At 42.6% G+C, this 23,691-nt stretch overlaps 1 protein-coding gene across 1 annotated transcript in view; it reads right to left on the reverse strand.

Annotated features, from left to right (window-relative positions):
• The window catches only part of ARFGEF1 (ADP ribosylation factor guanine nucleotide exchange factor 1), a 232,892-nt gene that overhangs the window by 47,880 nt on the left and 161,321 nt on the right, over nt 1-23,691 (reverse strand). The window contains exons 21-25 of the mRNA XM_040354367.1: nt 14,912-15,070; nt 11,427-11,571; nt 8,772-8,862; nt 363-403; nt 113-282 (exon numbers count right to left, since the gene is read on the reverse strand). Of these exons, the coding sequence (XP_040210301.1) occupies nt 113-282; nt 363-403; nt 8,772-8,862; nt 11,427-11,571; nt 14,912-15,070 (606 nt within the window). The remainder of the gene's footprint in view (nt 1-112; nt 283-362; nt 404-8,771; nt 8,863-11,426; nt 11,572-14,911; nt 15,071-23,691) is intronic.

The following is a 23,691-nucleotide window of genomic DNA, read 5'->3' on the forward strand; positions in this document are numbered from 1 at the left end:
TCACCAAACTCGAATGCATGACAAAATGGCCAACATAGAAACAGTTGTATAGAATACAAAAGACCTGCCAGGTATGCAAGCCATTACAATCGGTGTGGAAAGCCAAGCATACCTTATTAAAATGATCTCCGATAACCTCCCATATCCTGGACCACTGAAGTCGGATACGACCCATGTTGTAATAAGAGATCTCTACTATTTTCTGTAAGCTAAACATTCGCGGGTGTGTTGGAGACACCAACTCGTCCATCGAGACGGCACACAGCCAGCGTACAAAATCCACTGCAAGCATAGAATGGCATGAGATTCATAGAAAAATGCAGACAGAAAGAAGACGAAAAATATAAATAAACTTGTCTTACCTATAGCATTTCCATCCAGTCTTGTGGATCCAGTAAATATCCTGAAATTATAAAATGTATTTCAAAATTATAAAAATGTATTTCAAAACGTACATCCAAGTACATGCTTATAATGGAATGGCATGTAAGCTATGGAGTTTGACACAATCCCTAAGAAAATAGCTAAGGCACCAATAATATATACTTGCATTGCATCTAATCTGCCATAATTGTGACCACGGCATCACCATGGGCATGCCCATGTACTCTTCAGTATGATGTTCGGAATGGGCCTATGCAGACAATCCTCTGCTCCGCCACTGCAGTGGAAAAAATACATATTCTGTACATTCCATCTAATGTACATGTGACACTTGCAGCTCCTGGCCATGTGAGAGTCATGAGACCCAATGGGAATCTGCTAATTTGCCCAGCATGCGAGAGTGATGGTGGAGATAGCTGTCCTCCTTACTTTTTATACCAATTATGGGAAATGCAAATAAAACAGCAGAGTGCGCCAGACTAAGCGCAGTAGTATAAAACAGCATTAAAAAAAGACCACACCCATCTGTTTCCGGTTCTGCTGGTAATGACGTCTCATGTGGTCTTGTGTCTCTATGGGTTCAAGCGTGGTTCCTCTATGGGTTCAAGCGTGGTTCCTGACCATCCAGCTGGGGTTTACGAAAGTGTTCCTATCATTTACTGAGTGGGAGGACACTCAAGCAGTCTACTTAGAGATGGAGCTATACCTATTTTATAAAAAACAAAAAGCCGCGCCAAGATAAGGTTGATAAAGTCCACTACCACAGTATAATTAATATCGATGGAAACAGTCTGTGGGCTTTAAACAGAGGCAGAGGTTGCACTCAATAATAAAAGGACACTGGTTCCATGTAGTGTGGCACAACGATGTATTGATGGATGTAAATTCCTCCAACACCCAGTGACATGCATGCAGTATGTGAATTCCTCCACCTGAAAATCAAAGCCTCTTACCAGAAGGTAAGAACTCAAAGCAGATGGCTATAGCCCAGCCTCGGCCTTTACTTTCTCCAGGGGTCCCGGATCAGGAGTCCGCAGTGTCACAGCGACTGTGATCTTTTGATTGTGACACTGCGGACTCCTGATCCGGGACCCCTGGAGAAAGATCAGGAGTCCGCAGTGTCACAATCAAAAGATCACAGTCGCTCCATAGGAGGGAGTGTATAAAAAAAGAAGTCACCCCCATTGATAACGTCACCTGTGACGAAACGCGAATCAATGGGGGTCACCCCCATTGATAACGTCACCTGTGACGAAACGCGTCTGGGGGGCTACGTCAGTGACGTCACCACGCTCGGGAGGAAGGGCTCCTGTTTGCCGGCCGGCTTGTTCAATTTTAACACATGACTGTTTTAATCAACATTGATGTAAGTAGACTACTTTTTCAATAAATTTTCGGTACTGTACTGTATTACGCTATATGCGTCTTCTTTTTTTATACACTCCCTCCTATGGAGCGACTGTGATCTTTTGATTGTGACACTGCGGACTCCTGATCTTTCTCCAGGGGTCCCGGATCAGGAGTCCGCAGTGTCACAATCAAAAGATCACAGTCGCTGTGACACTGCGGACTCCTGATCCGGGACCCCTGGAGAAAGTAAAGGCCGAGGCTGGGCTATAGCCATCTGCTTTGAGTTCTTACCTTCTGGTAAGAGGCTTTGATTTTCAGGTGGAGGAATTCACATACTGCATGCATGTCACTGGGTGTTGGAGGAATTTACATCCATCAATACATCGTTGTGCCACACTACATGGAACCAGTGTCCTTTTATTATTGAGTGCAACCTCTGCCTCTGTTTAAAGCCCACAGACTGTTTCCATCGATATTAATTATACTGTAGTAGTGGACTTTATCAACCTTATCTTGGCGCGGCTTTTTGTTTTTTATGTTTATTTGTGTACTTCACACGTTAGCTGCTGCCTTGGTGATCATTGTGTTGTAGCGCAGTTTTTTTGTTTTTCTGGTTACTATACCTATTTTATGCCAGGAACCAGTGACCTGCCCATTGTCTTTTTATAATAACTATTTTATACTACTTCACTTAGTCTGGTTCCCTCTGCTGTTTTATTTGGATTCCTTTTGAGATCAGTCTCATAAAGTGAAGCCGCTGGCGTGTGTAGCGCCTGGTTACTTTCCAGAACCGGTGCTAGGTTAAATTTAAAGGGGGTCAGAGAGTTAGGCAACTCTGACCATGTTAATTTGTTCAAATTAAGGCCTCTGTCTCAGCTTTGGCTGTGCTGTGGGCTCATTCTGTCGTTTCTGGGGTGCTGATCACACCCCAGGTTGGCAGGTGGCAGCAGTGGAGTCAAGGATTGGGTGCGCTTACCCAGCAGCCTATCAGGGGGAGTTTGCCTCGCTGTGCATGCTGGGGGAGGGTATTTATGGGACAGACGCCATTGGTCTGGGTCTTCTTCGAGTGCGACCCCCACCTTCAGGGTAGCCATACCACGACGAAATGGCCTTCCGGGCCGGGGTGTGCGTGCCACGCAGTGTTTCTGGCTCCGGGACCACGTTGGTCCGGAGCATCTGAGCTGTGGCTGGGCACCAGTGATCGACTGGGTCCCCAAATCTAAAGAGGTCCCAAGCGTTAGTCCCGATAGAGGAAGCTGTTCGGTGGAAAGTCTGCCTGAGAGGTGCCAAGAGAGGCTGGCGATCCAAAAGGGTTTTGACCATCCACCGGGGATCAAGGTAACCGGGTACTGAAAGGCTGGACGTCGGTCTCCTATCAGTCGGTAACCTACCAAATTACCTGAAGGAGATCCAGGTGCCAAGTCTGCTAAGGAGGATTGTCTCCGCTGTTTCAACCATAGGGTGGGTCTGTGGCAGAGACTTTTCCCCAAAGTTCCGAGTGACATTCTGGCTGCCAGGCCGGTGAGAGGGGCCTGTCCAGGTGCACTACACCCACTCAGGCTGGAGTAGTGAAAAAGAAAGTGTTGTTGGAAGCAGGACTGTTGCTCGCACCTGGGTCTGCTGTCTGCATTTCTGCTAGACCTCTACTCTTCACCAAGTTTTATTGTTTTTACCCGGCTGGGTAATAAAGAGGACAGAAAAAGACAAGACATTCCATTACTGCAACTTTTACCAAATACCCCTAGACATCAGAGAAACACGAGGTAACATGCCACCCAAAACAAACCAGCAGCTCCTTTGGGGGGTAGTGCTACACATGTATATACTTTCACAGAGAATTTATGACTTTTTAGGACTACTAATTAGTTACTACATGTGAATTAGCTGTATTGTTTGGTACACTGTATACCTACTGTTTGTTTATGGGGTGCTGCTCCAATATTGCACCATGCATTTGTTTTTACTATAGGAAATGTTTTTAATTTGCGCCAATTAAGACTATTAAAAAAACAACTGGAAGTATTTTATTTTATAAAAGCAAAAACCCTGCTAGAAATCCAGTGGGATTGAAAGTTCCACTATTTTTAGCTAGAACTATTGTCAGCCCTTCAGCTCCCTGCCATGTTATGAAGAGGAGGATAGGGAGAGATGTTCTGTGCCTCCAACACATTTCCTGTCCTGGGGGAGCAACGCTGCACCTTCATACATACAGTTTAGAGAGCGAGCGTCTTCTCCCTGGAACAGGACGTGTGCTACTAGTGAGACCACCAGCTCACAAATCGGGAAAAAATAATTAACAATAGTAAAAAGAGTCACGGCATTCAAGGACTGGTGTAGCTGCAATATATTAGAGTTTTACTCTTGGGTTTAGATACACTTTAAACATGGTTCACTCAACCACAGCCAGCCAGTCTGGATTTCTCACTAACAGACAGAAAGGTCACAGAATGAGACGTGTTGTGTTAGGACATTGGTCTGTACATTATGCGTTCTCTACCCTTTCACCGACATGGTTCAAAATGTTCCTGCAAGCAACTACCCAACCATGCTGAAAATGTAATTGTAATAAAAGATTAATCTGTCCTAAATATTAAAGTAAAAGCTGTAATAAGTCTGCATACTTTAGGATGTAATGAAACATCGTTCGAAAGAATCATGCCTAATTAATGAGAACAGTTCATTTACAGCAATTTAGAGATGTAAATGGGGTGCAAATCACTGGCACTCTTGCATGAGTCTTCTAAACTGCACAGTGGAGCAGCTGGCTACCTATAGCATGGGTAGGCAACCAATAACTAATGACCATCTCTAGGCTCACCCAAAGGGTTGTAATACCGTGAAGGAAAAAAATATTTGATCCCCTGCTGATTTTGTACATTTGCCCATTGACAAAGAAATGATCAGTCTATAATTTTATGGTAGGTTTATTTTGACAGTGAGAGACAAAACAAAAATATCCAGAAAAACGCATTTCAAAAAAGTTATACATTGATTTGCATTTTAATGAGTGAAATAAGTATTTGCTCTCCTATCAATCAGCAAGATTTCTGGCTCTCAGGTGTCTTCTATACAGGCAACGAGTTGAGATTTGGGGCAATCTCTTTAAGAGCCCTTTCACACTGTGCCGCCCATAGCGTCGGTGGTAAAACACTGCTATTTTTACCGCCGACGCTATGGGCGGATTTCAGCCGCTAGTGGGGTGCATTTACCCCCCGCTAGTGGCCGAGAAAAGCAGTGCATTGCAGGCGGTATATCCGCGCTATCCCATTGATTTCAATGGGCAGCAGTGAAGGAGTAGCGGTAATCACACCGATCCAAAGATGAGGCTAGCAGGACGTTTTTTAACGTTTTGCTAGCGCACCGCTCCAGTGTGAAAGCCCCTCGGGCTTTCTCACGGGAGTGAATGGGGACAGCTTTTTAAGGGTGTATTGCAGGCGCTATTTTTAACGCTATAGCGCCTGCAATACACTCCAGTGTGAAAGGGGTCTTCGGGACTGCTACTAATCTTAGTTTGAAGCAATCAGATTCCAATCTCTCCACCATGGCCAAGGCCAAAGAGCTGTCCAAGGATGTCCAAGCAGCTTGGTGAGAGGGTGACAACAGTTAATGCGACTATTTGCAAATGGAAGAAATATAGCTGCCAATCTCCCTCAGATTGGGGTTCCATGCAAGATCTCACCTCATGAAGTATTAATGATCATGAGAACAGTAAGGAATCAGCCCAGAACTACACAGGAAAATCTTGTCAATAATCTCAAGGCAGCTGGGACCAAAGTCATTAAGAAAACAATTGGTAACACTACGCCGTGATGGACTGAAATCCTGCAGCGCCGCACAAGGTCCCCCTGCTCATGGAAGCACTTGTGCAGGCCTGTTTGAAGTTTGCTAATGAATATCTGAATGATTCAGAGGAGAACTGGGTGAAAGTGTTGTGATCAGATGAGACCAAAATCAAGCTCTTTGGCATCAACTCAACACACTGTGTTTGGAGGAGGAGTAATGCCACCTATGACCCCAAGAACACCATCCCCATCGTCAAACATGGAGGGGAAAAAATTATGCTTTGGGGTGTTTTTCTGCTAAGGGGACAAAACAACTTCACCGCATCAAAGGTACGATGAACGTCAAATCTTGGGTGAGAACCCGATTCCTGAGGAACCACAGCTGGCATCCCACTGTGCATGAGCAAGCTCGCACAGCGCTTTGCGAATTGTCGTAGCCTCCTGGAAAATTTGATGTGTCCCAAGAGGCTGCAGGAGGAGAGGGGGTAACACAACGGACACCATTCCTGCCGAGACGAGGACTGCGGATGTGGGAACCGATAAAAATCAATACTTGCCCCCCCCCCCCCCAAAAAAAAACCTGTAACTCAGTTATAGCCTGGGGGAGGGAGTGCACTAGTAGGACATACATAAAGTAATACACGTATTCTTGCAAATCACCCATTTGCCCTAAGTCTGTGACTCTGCACACTCCACATTGATATCCCACATCCTGCTTGCTGGAACGATTAGGTAAAATTACTAGTGACAAGCTCTCTGAATTCTTCTCCCTCTTTTAAGCCCACTTAGGGCCCAATCACACTGCTCCGCACACTAAAACACAGCACTTTAGTGTGAGGGCAGCTGTCCATTCTGGCTGCAGGGAGCTGGTGGTAGGGGGCAGTGTGGTGCGTGTTTAAGTACATCACAGAGTTTCTTTTTTTGCATCAACTTTATTTGATGTGCACAAAGTGACAGTTCATTCATGTCACTGCAGTATCATGCATGTTGCATAATATCGCACATCTCTGGAACACAGAAACACTGCATTTTGGGATGAATATGTCACACAGAAAATTATTGTTTTCTATGCACCACTGCAGTTACCTGTATTTATCCATGGGGAAAATGCAGCTAACTGCACATGCAGTATGAACGGGCCCTGAATATCTACTCCTACAGAGCAAATGCTATAGTTTAAGTACTAAACAAAATAAATCCGCGCTATCCAAAATAAGTGAGCAGCTACAAAAACCAATAGACAAGTGGAAAGTGACAAACAGAACATATAAATTGTAGCGCTAAATGATAACCCAAAATAAGTGTATAAAGTAAACTATATGTTTTAAACAAATAAACATATAACTTGGGTATATTACAATATGGAAATCACCATGTGAGTGGTGTGCAATCAAAATGTAATGATTAAATATAAAAACATGTGTAAGTGAAAGTCCAATATAGAAGTCCTATATAAACATATGAAGTTGGAAAACGTGAACTTCCAATAGGTGAATGGTCCTATGTAGACAGGAAAGCCAAATGGTGTTCCCACAATCTGGGCGTGACACACACTTGTAAAGAAGCCGCCACCAAATGAACAGAGGCTCGCCAGAAATGTTGAACCCTAAGGAGCATACGCTTGGAGGGTCAACAAAGCTTAATAAAATCACTGGATGTGACCACTGCGAGACCAGATCTTCAACAGCAATGAGCGAATGACTTCAAATGATTGGTGTGTTTGAAGTCATTCGCTCATTGCTGTTGAAGATCTGGTGTCGCAGTGGTCACATCCAGTGATTTAATTAAGCATTGTTGACCCTCCGAGCGTATGCTCCTTAGGGTTCAACATTTCTGGTAAGCCTCTGTTCATTTGGTGGCGGCTTCTTCACAAGTGTGTGTCACGCCCAGATTGTGGGAACACCATTTGGCTTTCCTGTCTACATAGGACCATTCACCTATTAGAAGTTCACGTTTCATATGTTTATATAGGACTTCGTTATTGGACTTTCACTTACACATGTTTTTATATTTAATCATTACATTTTGATAGAACACCACTCACATGGTGATTTCCATATCGTAATATACCCAAGTTATATGGTTACTTGTTTAAAACATATAGTTTATACACTTATTTTGGGTTATCATTTAGAACTAAAATGTATATGTTCTATAGTTTAAGTACTGCAGACTCCATTCCATTTCCACCCTCCTGTTGAATCCTTCATAATATAAAAATGACAGAATACGTAACCTCTCATAATTGCCACAACACTTATGCATACTCAGAAATGCAAGTCCACATATCTCAGTACCAATCACAAAAGGATAAAGGAAACTGTCAGGTGATTCAACTCTCCAGCATCTACCAAAAACTGAAATATCCGTTTTGGGTGAACTGACACTGCTGCACTCCTGAGGCCCCGTACACACGTCCGAGGAACTCGATGTGCCAAACACATTGAGTTCCTCGTCGAGTTCAGTTTAGAAGCCGCAGAGACCTCGGCGGGCCGACTTTCCTCATTGAACAACGAGGAAATAGAGAACATGTTCTCTTTTCGGCCCGACGAGTTCCTCGTCGGCTTCCTCGCGGAAAAGTGTACACACGACCGAGTTTCTCGGCAGAATCCAGCTCCGACCGAGTTTCTGGCTGAATTCTGCCGAGAAACTCGGTTGTGTGTACGGGGCCTCACTCTATAATATTGTGATGTGCTAAAAACCAAACACCTCACGGCCGACATACAACTCTCCAATGTGGAAAAAGCAACAGCCTTCGTAGCTCCATCCTCTGTCCCTGGACTAAAAGATATATGGAGACCGATATGGCTGTCCTGCTTTGGAAATACTAGTTTCTTGGCTGTCACAGTGATCAATGCGGTCTTAGACATTGACCTAAAACCACTATGCAGCTTGACAAGCCAAAACAGAAATATGAAGTCCAGGTAACTAGGATTTCCTGAAATCCTAAAATCAGCAATGGCAGCACCCATCTTTCTATCCGCACACATTTCCGTTAAATGAGAAATAACCACTTTTTAAACTTTTGATGGAAGTAATGTAATGTAAATACCCTTCATCTCAAGAAGTCTGCACAGATAGTTCTGACTGTCTATAGATATATCTGTATGGTCCGACACCCTGTTTTTGTTTCCATTCAGGATTATGCAGCAATATTCTCCTCTTTATTATACAATATTTCTATATATTTACTGTTAGATCCAACAAATCAAACTACAGAATAACTAGAGAAAAAACAAACCATGTCATACATACCTGTCAACGGCTACCACAACACTCTGGGAGCTGGTCTCTCCTATGGATTCCTGTATACTTGCTATTTGCTTCCAGTCCATGTTTCCTCCAACTATTAATATGGAGAAATGGAAATAGGCAGAGATAATTATTACAAAGCCTGGAATTCCCACCAAGTACACAGACAGCATGACAAATAGGTAGCACTTCTACCACAGCTTAGTTTCATTAGTCTTGCCTTGCAGCTATGGGGGTCCAAAACCAAATCTGAGCTGAAACACTTCAGGGTTGATTTGCTAAAAGAATAGACTTCTCCATTTGAAAAGAAAAGTGAACGTTCGCTTAGCTTACCAAACAAGAAATCTTCACTTTGAACACCTAATCATCTGAGGGAAATTAAAAAGTCGGATTTGCGCACTTACATGATTCAATGATTGAAGTGATCACAGCTTCACATTGTTCACTAAAGCTAAATGAACATTAATTTTGACAGGTTAGCAGTCTACTCCTTAATAAATCAACCCCTCAGTATGTGGAATTTTTGAGGCCTATTTAAAACCAGGAAGCAATACATTTTACAAGTTATTATAAAAACATTTGTCCCAGCTTTCTCTGGAAGCCCCACTTTCTTCTCCTCATAAGAAAATGCTAAACCCAAACTGAGTGGCGTTAGGTCTCTACAGCACTGTGAATAATTAATACGTTTTCGTAATTGCCCAAATTTTTTTTTGTTTGAGTTCATTGAAGGCCACAGGAATTCAGAAATGGTTGAGTTACACTGCTGTCTTATACAGGAGGTTGGGACATGGCAAACAAAGATTGTAAGCCAGGCCCCGTATAACCCCCATTACCTAGAACGCCTCAGTTTTGCGATAAAGCAATAGATAGGACCAACATAAAACACAGAGGGCGGGACCTGTGTCCCTCAATGCAGGGACACAGGAATGCAGAAACATTCTGGACACCCAAAAACAGTCCAACTAAAAGGTAGGCAACCGTCTGTAACACAGGACTACCAGAAGGACCACTGTTCGAAACAGAAGCAGATGTGATGAATATGCCAACAACCACACAGGACCAACCTATTGCTCAAAAAAGGGCAAAATAGATCACCAAAGGAAAATAAGGGAGCCTAGAGGAATCAGCACCAGACCAGCACCAACAAGGTGCTGTAAAAAATAAAATGCCAAAACAGTTGGGCCATTGCAACTTTCTGATCAAGAAAAAATAGACCAACTATGTAATATGTTCAACAACAAAAAAAATCTCTTGGGAAAATCCCCAAGACAACAGGCCCTCAGAAGGCACCAAGGCCTTAAAAATGGGTCCACAAGAGGAGACCAGCCAAACTACAAGCAAAAAGCCTTGTACACACAATGAGAATATCAAATTAATGATCGTCCTTTTTTTTTTCTTTGCATGCTAATCTCATATCAAAAATGAAGAGGTTACGCAATTTACGAAATTTCTCATACTACAGAATACAACTTCAGAAGTGATGTAATGTATTATATTTTGATTGTATTTTTGGACGAAAACTGTACGGATTAATCAAAATTCGGCCAAAATTTTTTCGTGTTTGTCTCTTCAGATAATTTTGGATGAACTGTCATAATCAGCTCTTGAAAGCTGTATACGAATAATCTGATTATCGTACGATCACTTTGAAAGCAGTATTTTTCATTCTATTTTCTGATTGTGTGTACTAGGCTTTACACGCCCAACCCTTGGAATCCAAGGATGGAAGGTACCTGTAAAATAATAAGATTACCTGGCCAGACAACCCATCTCACATTAAATATCCAGGGAGAACTTAAGTTTAATATTCCATAGGATAGCCAAAAAAAAAATAACTAAGAAAGGCAGATACAGTACACAAGCAGTACCCCTACATAGGTGGCAGGGATGATGGTCTACACCAGAAGAATGAGCAAGACTCATCCACTAAAAAAACCTACAGGTGTTTCTGGGGCCTTAAAGACAAAATCTGCACAATCTACCTAACCTTGAATCAGATTATGTCTGAGGCCCCGTACACACGACTGAGTTTCTCAGCAGAATTCAGCCAGAAACTCGATGGGAGACGTATTCTGCCGAGAAACCCGGTCGTGTGTACACTTTTCCCCCGAGAAACCTGCCGAGGAACTCGTCGAGCCAAATGGAGAACATGTTCTCTATTTCCTCGTTGTTCAATGGGAAACTTTGGCTCGCCGAGATCCTCAGCGGCTTCACAAGGAACTCGACGAGCAAAACTATGTGTTTTGCCCGTCGAGTTTCTCGGACGTGTGTACGGGGCCTAAGAATCATCTGATCAGCCACAGTCAAGAGAAATATCCACAGCTGTAGAGCGAAGGGTAGGAACCTTAGCAAAACAGCTATGAACATTCACCAAACAGAGAAACAAGGAAGCGATCTGCAGATAACTTCCTCAAAAGGCTGTTAATCAGCCCACAGAAGGAAAACCTAACCTCAGGTGGTCAGGTCCCAAGAAGGCCTCTGGACTTACTTGGGGATGAAGTTCCTCTTTAAATGAAAGCTGCACATTTAAAAATATTGAACATTACTTCTGAAATTAAACATCATATTAAAGCTTATGAGATTCCACATAGTCAGGAAAGCAAGAACAAAACATCAAAGCTGTATGAAGAGAAAACAAATATTAATCATCTTACTAACCAAGACTAACAAATTCATCAGATGCGTGGTCTTTGGTTCCAGTGAATGACCCTTCTCTATTCCTCACTGTCCCAGAGATGTAGCGAGGCTTCACTCCAGTGCCTATTAACTGTGCAAGTTCCAGCTGACTGATGCACTTCAAGATCTGTTTTGTAAAGAAAAAAAATATTCTATAGCCACATGAAAAATGCTATTTGCACATCTGTAATGCACTCTCACAGAGCAATATTTTAGTTAGTAAAATCAACCTGTGCACCAAGTGCAACCTAAATAAAAAGCTACAGCATATTATGGTTTGAAAAAAACTGTTAAGAGTCGGTTCACACTAGGGCGACACGACTTCCAGCGCGACTTTCAGAGGCGACTCCGACACGACTTGAGCATGAACCACAGGGCGATCTGGGGCGATTTACAACACGACTTGAAGTCGTCTCCAGGACAGGAGACTTTCCAGTGGCCAATCAAACAACAATCAGCTCTAGGGGAGGGAGAGGTTTGCCTGAGAAATGTATGTTATCTTCCTGGAAAGTCGCTTCAGTTAAGACAGTGATCAGACTTGGAGGCGACTTCCATTGAAATCAATGGGTACAAATCGCCTACAAGTCGGATTGAAGTAGTACAGGAACTTCTTCTGAAGTCTGAGCGACTTGAGTAGTGTGTATTAACACCGCTCCCATTCACTTAAATTGTTTTTCTCTACAGCGCGACTTGGGACGACTTGAGGCGACCTCAAGTCGGATCCCAAGTCGCCCCAGTGTGAACCGACTCTTAGGGATACATTACATTAATTTATACATGTCTAATAGTACTTACCAGTACCAAATATTTATGTTATTGTAGAAATAGAATTGCTTCTAGGAGCTTCAGCATTCAACAACTTCAGTGTGTCAGACGCCTCCATCTCCCTGCTGCACGTGGTAGTTCCACTCACTGGTTATTTTGTCACAAGAATGTTCCTGAAGCTCTGAAGGATTCACTAGTGATGCTGCAGGTGGAACTAGTGCGTGCAGCAGAGACACTCAGTGATCTGAGAAGTTTTAGATGCCGAAGGTCCAAATGGTGATTCTAGCTATGCAATAAGGCATGTGTCAACAGACTTTTGTTTACTTCCTGTCTAAAAGTATGCCACATGTGTTAGAGATAAATAAATGGGCCCATTACCAAGAACAAGAAATATTAAGTGTTGCCAATGGGACATATACTGGAGATCAAAATTAGAGAACAACCTACAACTACCTAAATTTCATGGTCATTGCTTAGTCCCTTTTGTAATTATCTAAACTGGAGACAATGAGCAGTTTTGTTAAGCATATTTCATGAAATATATATATTTTAAAGCACAGAATAAAAACCTAAATGAGATTTAAAAAAGAACATTGATCAATATTAGAGAACACTTTCAGATACCTCCTAGTTATTGGTGTTAATCTCGCACCTTGCGCTAATTTCTTTAATCATCCGACAAACAGGATTGAACTGGCAGCCTAACTTTCCAGTTTTTACTGACTTTGCAAGATGGTGAACCGTTCTAAAGTGACTAAAATCATCCAGCAGCAAGTTGTCCAGATGAGGGCCAAACACGACCCTTTCAGCCATAGCAAAAGAGACGTTTTTTGGTTCAAATCTGTGATTTCTAGAATATTGCATCTTTACAACGTCACAAACTCATTCAAGTCCCCCAAGAAGGCTGGTTGTCCACGACTGACAAATTCAAGAGAGGACAGGATAATGCAGAGAATCTCAATGGGCAATCGGTTCAACACTGCAGCTGTGATTGCTTGCCAGTTCAGCGCTGAACAGAGTAAAGGCCCATACACGCGATCAGACTTTTCGACAACAAATGTTCGACGGATCTGTTTTAGCGGACAATCCGACCATGTGTACGTGCTATCGGACAAATGTTTTCATCTGACAAATGTTCGCTGTGAGAACAAACAAACTATCCGGCAAAAAAATGTCTTACGTCGGCTAATCCTATCGTGTGTACACAAGTCCATCAGACTAAACTCCAAAGTACAAACACGCATGCTCAGAACCAATGCTAAAGATCAGACAACAATAGCAGAAGTTGCCCACAGGGTGGCGGTAAAGAGCTGAAAAACCATGTGATTCAGTGAAAGTTGGCTGAAAAAGTCCTGCCGTGTGTATGCATACCAAGTTCACAGCCAAAGCCCTTCGGACAAAAATCCACGGAAAAGTCAGTTGGAAGTCCGATTGCGTGTATGAGGCTTTAGAATCTGTCTCATCATTCAGTGTCTCATCATTTAAGAGAATTTGGACTGAAAGCCCACTCTGCAGTGACCAAACCTCGCATTAGCAAACGGCTAGACTAACCTTTGCTGAGGAGCATGTTGTGTGGACAGAGGATAACTGGTCCAAAGTCCACTCTAGTGATAAAAGCAAGTTTGATTTATTTGGGTCCTATGGGAAACATCATGTTTCATCGGCAAACTGGGGAAATACTGAACCCAAAGTGTCTAAAGAAGTGAAAGGTGGAGGAAGCATCGTAGTTTGGGCGATGTTTTCAGCAGCAGGAGTTGGGCTTTCTTATACAGCTACATGGCAGAGCGAATGCAAATGTTTATCAGAACTAAGGATGAGCTCTGGCGTGTTCGCATAGAACACGTGCAGAGCCCGCCAGGAAGTGTGCACGGCGCTGCACTAATAACAGCCAGGGAGACATTTCACGATCCCTGCAGTCGAGCATCGGGACAATGTCTCCCTGGCTGTGATTAGCACAGCGCCGTGCTCACTTCCTGGCGGGCTCTGCACGTGTTCTATGCGAACACGCCGGAGCTCATCCTTAATCAGAACCTTCTTTGACAACATGCAGTTCCTTCACCCAATCAGCCAGCAATTTTTCCTGCATGACAAAGCCCCGTCACACAGAAAAACAGGGTAAAGCAGTTCCTTGAAGCTGAAAACATTGAAATAATAAAAAGGCCAGCCCAGAGTCCCGATCTGAACCCAATAGAAAAACATCTGGAAAATCCTTGGCGACAAAGTTATGGCCAAGAAACCCACTACAGTCACTAAACTGTGGGAGACTGGACGAAGAGTGGAACAAAATGACACCAGAACAGTGTGAGAGACTAGCGGTGTCCTGTGGCCGCAGATGTGCTGAAGTCATTCAAAGCAAGGGCCTGTACACTTCCCACTTGTTAATAGTTGTAACCTTTCTACAAAATAATTTTTTTTGTTGAAGTGCCTTGGTTATTTTGAAAAACGCTGTTATATTAAAATGGTATTGTCACAACAAATATTACATCAAATGTTGAGCAATGAAGATTACATTATTTCTGAAAAAATCAAGTGGTCATTTAAATTGTTCCCTAATTTTGATCTTCAGCGTATATGCAATTGTTATAAATATGTGTTTCTTATTCATGTATATACATATCTATCACAAAGCAAACAATGTTGTCACCACTAATCTCATTATTTTTGTCCTTGACATATCAAACAGACCAGCTGGAAGACAGTACCTCAAGCCATGAGCTACCCAAGTAGTTTCCATCTGTGTGAGCCACAGTGATGAGAGTTTTGATGGTATCTATGTTCTTCTGTTTCATTTCCGTAATTCCAGAGCTAACAGTTAATAATGTAAACCTTGCTAGTGCCTGGACATAAGCATCTCGTTCAAGCTGAAAGACACAGAAGCATCATTTTAGCACATAATACAAAGAATGCAGCATAATATCTCCTACTTTTTAAAAATGGCAGAAGTTGTTTTTTGGGTGGCTGACGGGGTAAAAAATTCAGAGAGAACAGTTGGAGAAATGTGTTGTCAGAATAAAATAAATAATTCAACTCCTACGGTCTAAAAAATCCATTGTAACATTTCAGAGAAAATTTTAAAACTAACCACTTTATTTATAATCCCAAATACAAGGCAATGTAAATTGTTTGGCTTCTAAACCCAACCATCACACTTTAAAATATTACTCCCAACATTCCTGGTAATACGTGGTAGTGAAACCCACTGGAAATATGAATCATGCCTTTAATTTTTTACCTTTCGCATATAAAAAAAAATTTTTTTTTTTATAAGGCTCCATATGCACATTATAAGCTAAAAAAGTGCCAGAAAAACACACGTTAAAAACGCAGATAGTTAGTAGCGCTTTTGTGCCAGCTTTTAGTAGCAGTTAGGAGCATTCAACTTTTTTTTGTAAATGGCAAATTTTCTCCTAGAAGCTAAAAGCTTTAAAAACGCTTCTAGACTAAAATAGTGTGCATGGATACATAGGATAATACTATTTTCTTCTAGAAGCAGAAACAAAATGCTCAAAGGCAAGGCCGTCTTAATAGCATCTTGGGCACCTGGGCAAAGTAATGCTCTGGGGCCCCTACAATGATGATCGTGCAGGTAAACAGACATCAAGTAGGTAGGAGGCAGACTGCCTCCCCTGTGTATCTATCACTCTCAGTGCTATCATGGGGCCCCCTCATTTCGGGGCAGCGTGGGCTTAAGGACCAGCTGCTTTGGGCAAAGTGCAGGGGCCCCCCATGCAGTGCCCAGGTGTGCCCTCTCATTAAGACAGCCCTGCTCAAAGGCTGCTGCTAGGAGAGTTGTTTTAAGCTAGTGTACATGGAGCCAATAGTTTTTACTTGAATTTTTCCTAGGTACAACAAAAAATATAGAAAAGATGAGCACATGACATTTAAATGTTGACTGACCAGAGATTAATATGTACAGAGATAATTGGATAAAACAGACATAATGGTATTATCATTACAAATTAAAAAATGCTCTCTTTGAACACCATTTCCAAACTGGCATCATTTCCAAAAAAATTGCTCTGCTGGTGTTCTAGGGTCACTCCGGGGTACTGGTTTGGATGGATGTTACCATTCCTGATAACTCTAAAGCCTAGTACAAACAGGCCAAATGTTGGGTGGTATCGGCAAGTTCAATAGAAACTGGCTGACATTCGGCCGGTGTGTACTGCAGCTGGTCCGACATTTCTGTCGATTGGGCATGACCGAAAAAGGTCTGCCAACCATTTCCCGATCAGCGCTCTCAGTCATTGGCCGGAGTGTTCTGCTGGGGGGGGGGGGGGAGCCCGTGTGTACTGTAGCCTGTCCTGCTTTATAGATGTAGAAGTTGCATTTTTTCAATGTTGTTTTTTGTCCTAAACCATGGGTGTCCAACCTGTGGCCCAAAACAACTATGAATGCAGCCCAACACAAAATCTTAAACAATTAAACATTTTGAATTTTATTTTGTGGGGGATGTTTTATAAAAATGCGATTACACTTCGCAAACACACGCGAACAAAGAAAAATTTGACAGTATCTCTTTACTGGACTTTTATAAGTTTTATCTTCCCAAAGAAAAATATCACACTCTTCACAATCACGCCTTATGTCCTCAGTTTTCGGCAACACCTATATTTGTGAGCAACTATTTTCAAGGATGAAGCACACAAGGGGCAAAATTAGAACCAAAATATCTGATGAGCACCTTAAGAATTTATTGAGAACTGCTACTACATCCATCAAACCAGATACTGATATGTTCATTTATCAAAAACAGTCTCAAATATAACACTAGTTTTATGCTGCCATCTTTTACTTTTATAATATAAAAAAAAAAGTTTTATTACTCAGATAGGTGCATTATCTATATCAGTGATCGTTAACTTGTGATCTGTCCATCAGCTATCATTGTTCGTGTATTTTATGCGTGGCCCAAGACAACTATTCGTCCATTGTGGCCCAGGAAGGTCAAAAGGTTAGACACCACCCCTATCCTTAAAGCGGAGGTTCACCCAAAAATCCACTTTTTGACATTAGCTGTAGCATACTGCTAACATCTGCAGTATGCTGTTTTTTTTTTTTTTTTAACTTGTACTTATCGTTATATGAGCCCTTGTTTTCCAGCTCCGAGCGGGGAATCCTGCGGGGAATGGGCGTTTCTAATCGAAGAGGAGTTGATTGACGGCTGCTAAGGTGCGTCTTGGCCGCTGTTTAATCTTCAACTGCCATGATGCTGCACATGTGATCAGTTATGACACCAGCCATTGGATGGTTTGACAGTTTGGTTGAGAGCACAACCAATGTGACAGTTAGCATTCCCGGCATGCCAGGAATGTAACTGCTTTTTCAAACTGTTAAATTGATGGGTTTACTTCCGCTTTAAGGATGCTGGAAAGTTCATTTTGAGGGTGAACCTCCGCTTTAACCATTCTTTCACATTTGCATTGTTGTGCAGTATTGATCATATGCAATCTCAATTTCATACAGTGGGTTTTGGGGAGGGAAAAATGGTGTAAAATGTATAGGGCTGGGCCCAAATCTGGGGTAAATACTGAGACTGTTGGAGTGAGGTTATGGACCCATGTCGAATAATCTGAAATGGAAGGGCAAGACCACTAAATATGCAGAAAGGTTCCTTAATCATTCACAGTGCCAGCAGGGTTTTGGGATACTCAGGGCAGCATGACCCCCCCCCCCCTGCCAAATGGAACAATGGCGGATCTGAAGGACATCGCTATAATGTACTGCCCAATGTTTGCTGCTCTATTAGTCACCATTCCTTCCATAACCATTTAATTAAAATAGAATGTGCCAATAAATAAAATTGTTTATATTTTTTCAATGACAACTATGATTTAAAATGATCTTTCTTTCATGCAACATACATTCTGAAGAAATACATTTTTTTTAACTTTACCCTAGGAGGACAAACGTTTGATGTGTAATGGGCTATGTCAAAAAAAATTGCAAGTGTTTATTTTGTCTAATCAATGTGTAGAATAATCCGGGCAAGCAATTTTCTGCTGCATTTAAAATATTAAGTAGAAAGACCACAATTCTCGCTTTCTTTGCAATACCTTCCACACTCTGACTAATCTTACTTTACAGCTGGCTCTGGGAGTCTTTGCTCATTTCAAAATGTAATGCACTTTAAATTGCCATAAACAATGAATTCTAGGAGTTCACCTCTGTTGACTCTGAAAATCTCCTGAATACGTACTCGTACTCTCAGAATATATGGCCCTCCTTAGACGATATATTTTTTAACTCACATTTGAACTTTTAAAATCAATGTAAAAGGCAGCTATGTAAAAAGTGAGCTAAAAAATAGCCCATGGTAACCAGGTTTCGGTTACTGTATATACTTCTAGTATAAGCTGTGTTTTTTCAGCACATTTTTTGGTGCTGAAAATGCCCCCCTCGGCTTATACTCAAGTCAACTTTTTGCGCCTGATCTCCCGGATTTTGGGGACGCGGTATCGGCCGGCCTTAGCACACATATAGCCTCACTCTACTTCTACAAGTGTGCAAAGTTTGCTGTCTGGGGGACCTATGGCCGGGGAGCCCCGACTTTTCAGCTGGGCACCCCTTCCATAGACTCCCATGTTAAATGCAAGTCTAGTCATGGACACAGTGAGGAATGGGCACAGTGAGGAATGCACATGGACACAGTGAGGAATGGGCACAGAGAGGCATGCACATGGACACAGTGAAGCACAGTGAGGCATGCAGATGGACACTCGAGTCAATACGTTTTCCCATTTTTTTGTGGTAAAATTAGGTGCCTCGACTTATATTCGGGTTGGCTTATACTCGAGTATATACGGTAAGTATTTTCAGACCAGTGTACTGTATTTTGATTTGGGATTTACTATTATAGGTCACTGCATTTATACACTGCCTGAATGGCTACAATAAATGAAATCTAGTTCACTTTGTATGATGCTTTGTTGCCCTTATTCTTAAAATAAGTCACTTAATACTCTAATATACAAGGAACCTATGTAATGATATGCAAGCTGATAAGAAGACGGGCAAGGAACACTCACTGTGGAACATCATAGCAAAATGTTCTAAGTACTCAGCCAAATGAAAAGTGATTTTGGAATCTATAGCTTGGAAGGTCCTCCAATTGCAAGATAAATTGCAAAGGAGCAAAGATAGGCAATACCTTTTTAAGAGGCACACACGACTAGAAAGTCAGTCACAAAGTGACCACATGGTCTTTTAAAAGTGCCGAATGGGCAGCACTAAAGACATTTCTTAAAATTCAAGGCGGTCCGGTCGTTGAAATGTTTTTGGGAGTGCCCCATTATATAAGGTTCCCCCCAATCACAGTAACCCCTTACATAGGGTGTCCTTGTCAGAGTGTCCCCTTAGAGTAGTTGTCACCATAAGAGTGCCTCCCTACATCAGGTAAACCCACATCAAGTGTGCCCACCAGAGTCCCATTTAGATTAGATTAGGTGTGCCCCTCAGAGTTCCCCTTTACATCAGGTGTCCCCATCACAGTGCCACCATACATCAGGTGTCCCCATCACAGTGCCACCATACATCAGGTGTTCCCATCACAGTGCCACCATACATTAGGTGTCCCCATCACAGTGCCACCATACATCAGGTGTTCCCATCACAGTGCCACCATACATTAGGTGTCCCATCACAGTGCCACCATACATCAGGTGTCCCCATCACAGTGCCACCATACATTAGGTGTCCCCATCACAGTGCCACTATACATCAGGTGTCCCCATCACAGTTCCACCATACATCAAGCATTCCCGTCAGTGTCCCCTTACATCAGATGCCCACGTTTCCCCTTACCATAAAATGTGCCCATCAGAGTGACCCTTAAAAAAAGGGACAAGCTGATGGGCACAATTAATGTTAAGGGGCACAACGATTTGTGCCCATTTGGGTGCCTCTTAACCTATTGCAGACCGCCCACCGTAGTTTTACGGCGGCAGGTCGGCTGCGCAAAATCACGTAATAGAACGTGATTTTGCATTGCAGCCACTAGGGCCGCGCGCACGCCCCCTAATCGCCCCTGGTGCTGATGCGAGCACCCGGCGGGCGCGATCACTCGTTACTGTAAACACACAGCTCCCAGTCCTGTCAGGAGGAGAAATGACTGATCGCATGTTCATACAATGTATGAACAGCGGTCTGTCATTTCCCCTAGTCAGTCCCAGTCCCAGTTAGAACACAATAAGGGAACATAATTAACCCCTTCCTTGCCCCCTAGTGTTAACCTCTTCCCTGCCAGTGACATTTTTTACAGTAATCAATGCATTTTTATAGCACTGATCGCTATAAAAATGCCAATGGTCCCAAAAATGTGTCAAAAGTGTCCGAAGTGTACACCATGAGGTCGCAGTACCCATAAAAATCGCAGATCGGCACCATTACTAGTATAAAAAAAATATTAATAAAAATACCAAAAATCTATACCCTATTTTGTAGATGCTATAACTTTTGCGCAAACCAATCAAAAAACGCTGATTGCGATTTTTTTTTACGAAAAATATGTAGAAGAATACGCATCGGCCTAAACTGAGGAAAAAAATATTTTTTTTATATATTTTTGGGGGATATTTATTACAGCAAAAAGTAAAAAATATTCATTTTTTTTCAAAATTGTCGCTCTATTTTTGTTTAGCGCAAAAAATAAAAACCGCAGAGGTGATGAAATACCACCAAAAGAAAGCTCTATTTGTGGGGGAAAAAAAAGGACGCCAATTTTGTTTGGGAGCCACGTCGCACGACCGTGCAATTGTCGGTTAAAGCGACGCAGTGCCGAATCTCAAAAAGTGGCCCGGTCATTGACCAGCAAAATGGTTCGGGGCTGAAGTGGTTAACATTAAATGTGCCCATCAGTGTTGCTCTTAAAATAAAATATGGCCATCAGAGTTCCCCTTAACATAAAATGTACCCATCAACTTGCTACTTATGTTATGTTAAGGGTCACGCTGATTGGCATATTTTATTTTAAGAGCAACACTGATGGGCATATTTTGTTGTGCCCATCAGAGTTCCCCTTACCATAAAATATGTCCATCAGCATGACCCTTAACCTAAAATGTGCCCATCAGCATGCAACATATTTTATGTTAAGGGTCACGCTGATGGGCATATTTTATGTTAAGGGACAATCTGATGGGTATAACAATATGTGCCCATACGTGTGCCCCTTAACATACAATGTGCCTATCAGTGTTGCTCTTAAAATAAAATATGCCCATCAGAGTGCCCCTTAACATAAAACAAGTAGCATGCTGATGGTCACATGTTAAGGGTCACGCTGATGGGCATATTTTATGTTAAGGGTCATGCTGATGGGTATAACAAAATGCGCCCATCAGAGTACCCCTTAAAAAATTATGCTCATCAGTGTGCCCCATAACAAATTATCACCATCACAGTACACAGGTTAAAAAAAATAATAATCTTCACCAGCACAACAAAGCAAATAAATTAAAATTATATTAACATTTACACCCATGGTCTCCAAACTACGCCCCTTGGGCCAGATGTGGCCCTTTGCTTGCCTTGGGGCCCTAGTCCATCCACAACTGACACGAATGATGGGGCAAAATTACTCCCATTGACACCAGTGGTGGGGCACTATTTCTCCCACTATACCAACAATAGGGCACTAATCCTTCCACTAAAACCAATGATGGGGTGCCATTATTCCCTCTATACCAACAATAGGGCACTAATCCTTCCACTAAAACCAATGATGGGGCATTGTTTACTCCCGCAGATGCTGGGGCATTTTCTACTCCCACTGACCACAGTCCTGCCCCCCTAAAGTTGGAAGGACAGTAAACTGGCCCTTTGTTTAGAAAGTTTGGAGACCCCTACTTTACATTATTCGGTACCCCATGGAGCAAAGTAGATGCAGTAGTTTGTCCCATTCTTCTAGGGGCCCTGTAAAGCTAGCCGCAATGTAAGAAAGAGAGAAAAGAGGCCGACATGCCTCATCTCCCCCTACATGCCTCTCGCCGGTGCTTGCCTTGGACAAGTGTTGAAAGACGGAGACAAATGCCCACAAGGCAGACGTCTCCTTGCTAGCTGTGGTGTTGGGTGGCTGTGCGCCAAGGGGGGCACCATGTCCAATACTGCAGCTAGCTTTACAACTAGGAGGATAGGTCAAAGTACTACATGCACTTTGCCCCATGGTGGACTGAATAATGTAAAAAAGATATTGATAATTCTTTTTTTTTTAAAAGTACAAAAACACTACATGTCCCCTTTAAGACCGTTCTGTGTTCAATTTCGATTTTTTACAACCTGGATTCCTAATATTTATGCATAGAAGTACATTACTGATAGGAAAGGAGAACTGCAAGATGTGCTCCTGGGACAAAGGAAAATAATTACCTCAGCTCTCTGGCAGTAATTACATTGTACAAATTAAACTCCATTGTACCTCAGCAGTAGAAACCGTTATTACAGCGAAGTGATAAGGTGTAAATATTGCCACAGTACCAGAATATCACATCATGTACGCAGAGCTCGTCTCCCAACAAGACACTTTTTCTTTCTAATCAAGATGTGATTATATCAAAGTCATACAATCAAAGTTATGTGTCACATTTTAGACTCCGAATTCGATTGTTCCATTTCTACTTGGCATAACAAATAATGCTAATCTGCACCAACTAAGATACTTGCTTCCCTCTCTATCACAGCGGTGGACACCTCCTTTATGGCAGAACCCTTTTGTCTCATAGATTTGAATAGGTCTGTATATCAAGGCTGGAAATTAGCAGGTGGGAGTGGAATACTAATGGGATCAATAGTCGTGCTCCCATCTGCTACAGTACTAGCCATTTCCATCTTTTATAGTACTAGTATGCACTCTCTTACTCCCTGATTAGTAGGGTGTAGGTCCTCAGGCCTGCCTTGAAAGTTTTGAGTGAGTAACTTGTATAGCGCAGCAAATGCGAACTTAATCGCCTCAAGGCGCTTGGCATCCAGCGTCGTACCGGTCTTTCAGAGGTGGGTCTTTAGTTTTTTCCTAAATGCCCGAGGGTTTTCCTCCGAGCGGATGGTAGTGGGTAGAGCATTCCAGAGCCGTGGTCCTTGGACCAAAAATCTACGTTCTCCCTTCGATTTGTAGCGGGATTTAGGAATTTGGAGAAGGTTTTGGTTGGTTGACCGGAGCACGCGCTTGGTGACGTAGGGTTTCATTTTCTCGCTTAAGTATTGGGCTTGGCCTTCTGGTCAGGTTCTCCCCCTCCCATAGGGTCTCCCTTTAGGGAGCCCCACCTAGTACTTGGGGTTGGCTTGTTCCAGCAGGCCTCCCAAAGTAAGGGGTCCATCTGTTTTCAGCCAGGTGGACCTGTGAGTACTCCAGTCCCTGTCAGGAGCTTTTCACGCCGAGGGATCAGGGCAAGGGTCCTTTCTCTTTAGAGGAGGACCATGTGTACACCCTGTGCACTTTTTGTGTGCACACTTTTTTTTTTGCACAGGGCGTTACATTTTTCACTACACT

Source organism: Rana temporaria, chromosome 5 (genome assembly GCF_905171775.1).
Source record: "Rana temporaria chromosome 5, aRanTem1.1, whole genome shotgun sequence".
Lineage (NCBI taxonomy): Eukaryota > Metazoa > Chordata > Amphibia > Anura > Ranidae > Rana > Rana temporaria.